Source organism: Austrofundulus limnaeus, unplaced genomic scaffold (assembly GCF_001266775.1).
Source record: "Austrofundulus limnaeus strain Quisiro unplaced genomic scaffold, Austrofundulus_limnaeus-1.0 Scaffold179, whole genome shotgun sequence".
NCBI lineage: Eukaryota > Metazoa > Chordata > Actinopteri > Cyprinodontiformes > Rivulidae > Austrofundulus > Austrofundulus limnaeus.
Window position 1 is genome coordinate 458,040 of NW_013952581.1, and position 2,748 is coordinate 460,787.

General features: G+C 45.4%; 1 protein-coding gene across 2 annotated transcripts in view; it reads right to left on the minus strand.

Annotated features, from left to right (window-relative positions):
* Positions 1-395: 395 nt before the first annotated feature.
* The window catches only part of vta1 (vesicle (multivesicular body) trafficking 1), a 31,398-nt gene continuing 29,045 nt past the window's right edge, over positions 396-2,748 (minus strand). For both annotated transcript variants that reach the window (XM_014017927.1, XM_014017926.1), the window contains one exon: positions 396-1,637. In XM_014017927.1, the coding sequence (XP_013873381.1) occupies positions 1,492-1,637 (146 nt within the window). In that variant the 3' untranslated portion in view covers positions 396-1,491. The remainder of the gene's footprint in view (positions 1,638-2,748) is intronic.

Consider the following 2,748-nt stretch of genomic DNA (forward strand, 5'->3'; position numbering starts at 1 on the left):
TATCTCAGTGTAGTTTCTTTAATCTCAGGGTAGTTTAATCTCAGCGTAGTTTCTTTAATCTCGGTGTAGTTTATTCTCAGCATAGTTTAATCTATGTGTGGTTTAATCTGTGTAGTTTGTTTAATCTCAGTGTAGTTTGTTTAATCTCAGCAAAGTTTAGTCTGTGTAGTTTAATCTCAGCATAGTTTATTTAATCTCAGCATGGTTTAATCTATGGGTAGTATAATCTCAGTGTAGTTTCTTTAATCTCAGCAAAATTTAATCCCACCATAGTTTAATCTGTGTAGTTTCTTTAATCTCAGCATAGCTTTTTTTATTTGAGAGCTACAGTACATATGACTTATGTTGAAACTTCCATTGAAGCCTTCTTTCAAAACAGATTCCAACACAACAAATGATTTCAAATATTTTATTCAATCTGTAGAAATTCTGTTGAAACGTAAAGAATTAAAGTTAAAAAATCTAAAGCCGAAAGTATAAAAACCTCCACCTCTCCTCCAGTCAGACGTCAGAATAAACCAGTAAAGAAACCATTTGCGGACCTCGCTCTGACAGAACCGTCCTCCTCGTCTTTAGTTTGTTCTGAATCATCTGAACTGTGGGTCAAACTGACTGGATGTGTCTCAGAAATCAGCGATGGAACCGGAACAGTCCTAACGGGTTCTGGTCTGTGTTTGGACCAAAAACAGACAGTGGTCCTGTTGTTGGAGACCTGACCCGGTTCAGTTAGTGAGTCTGTTGGTCAGCAGGAGGAGAAACTTCTGCTCACCATGCTAACAGTTTGTCTTCCCTCCTAATCTTTGTGATAAACTAAGCTAACCTGACATATTACATCTAACTAATTTAAGGGTGGGACGGTTCAGATGTGTTGAAGAGAAAGTTAATATCTTACCTGCTGCAGGTAGATATTTGAACCCTTACTGCCAGGAACTGAATTTGTGAAAATTAATTCAGAAACAATAAATGTTTTAGATTTTACATTTTTTGCGGAGAACTAAAGCACAGATCCGATTCCACAGATGGTCCATTTTAAACCTGCAGCAGATCCAGACTGATCCTCGGTGAATACAGGTGAGAAACGTTTTATCTTTGAACAGATTCAAACTGATGGAAACAAATAAATTTATTTATTTTTAACATTTTAAAGGAAAGGAAGAACTGAAGGACTTGATTTTGGTCCTGTTCTGTTAGTTAAATGAAGATAAAATGAACAGGAAGTAAATAATGAAAGCAATGATGAATTTTAAACGAACTCTTAACGAGCTGATGAGCGGGGGGTCATCAACGAGGCTTTGATCTCAGTCAGAGTCCACATGTCCTGCAGTTGGTCGGTTCGTAGTCCCGTCAGTCAGAACCACACAGGGCGTCTTTGTTCTAGCTGATTTCCATCGTGTCCTGGTCTGACGTGAACAGACTGTTTCTGAACGTCGGCCCGCTGCGAGTCGTATCAGTGACAGATAGAGGCGGGGGAGGGGGGCGGGGACAAAGAGCTCATTCTTTGCCGGTGGTGAGGAGCTTCAGGGCTTTCTGGAGGTTCTGGACCGCCGTGCTGACGTCCTCGTACTGCAGAGCGCTGCCCGCGTACTTACAGTACTTCTGGGCCCGGGTGAAGTCTTCAGGGGTGAGCTGAACGCCACCTGGTGGGTGTGAGGATAACGAGGAGGAGGAGAAAGAGACCAGAAGTTAATGTGGAACTAATCTGATCTGACTAGAGTCAGAGAGATGAGCAATAAATTCGGATTAACAAGGTAACACAAGTCGAAGATTAGATTACAGATAAACAGCCGAAAAATAGCTGAAAAAACCCCCCTGACAAACAGCTTTGGGACCTTAGACTGGACCACTGTCGGGCCTTGGACTGGACCACTACAGCCTTGGACTGGACCACTGTCGGGCCTTGAACTGGACCACTGCAAGGCCTTAGACTGGACCACTGTCGGGCCTTGAACTGGATCACTACAAGGCCTTAGACTGGACCACTCTCGGGGCTTGGACTGGAACACCACGGGGCCTCAGACTTAACCACTGTAGGGCCTCGGACTGGACCATTGAGGGGCCTTAGACTGGACCTCTCTAGGGCCTCAGACTGGATCACAATAGGGCCTTAGACTGGACCATTGTGGGGCCTTAGACTGGACCAATACAGTGCTTAGACTGGACCAATACAGTGCTTAGACAGGACCAATACAGTGCTTAGACAGGACCAATACAGTGCTTAGACAGGACCAATACAGTGCTTAGACAGGACCACTACAGGGCCTTAGACTGGACCACTACAGGGCCTTAGACTGGACCAATACGGTGCTTAGACTGGACCAATACGGTGCTTAGACTGGACCAATACAGTGTTTAGACTGGACCAATACAGGGCCTTAGACTGGACCTCTCTAGGGCCTCAGACTGGACCACTGTGGGGCCTCAGACTGGACCACTGTGGGGCCTCAGACTGGATCACAATAGGGCCTTAGACTGGACCATTGTGGAGCCTTAGTACAGTGCTTAGACTGGACCAATACAGGGCCTTAGACTGGACCAATACAGGGCCTTAGACTGGACCAATACAGGGCCTTAGACTGGACCAATACAGTGCTTAGACTGGACCAATACAGTGCTTAGACTGGACCAATACAGTGCTTAGACTGGACCAATACGGGGCCTTAGACTGGACCAATACGGGGCCTTAGACTGGACCAATACGGGGCCTTAGACTGGACCAATACGGGGCCTTAGACTGGACCACTACAGGGC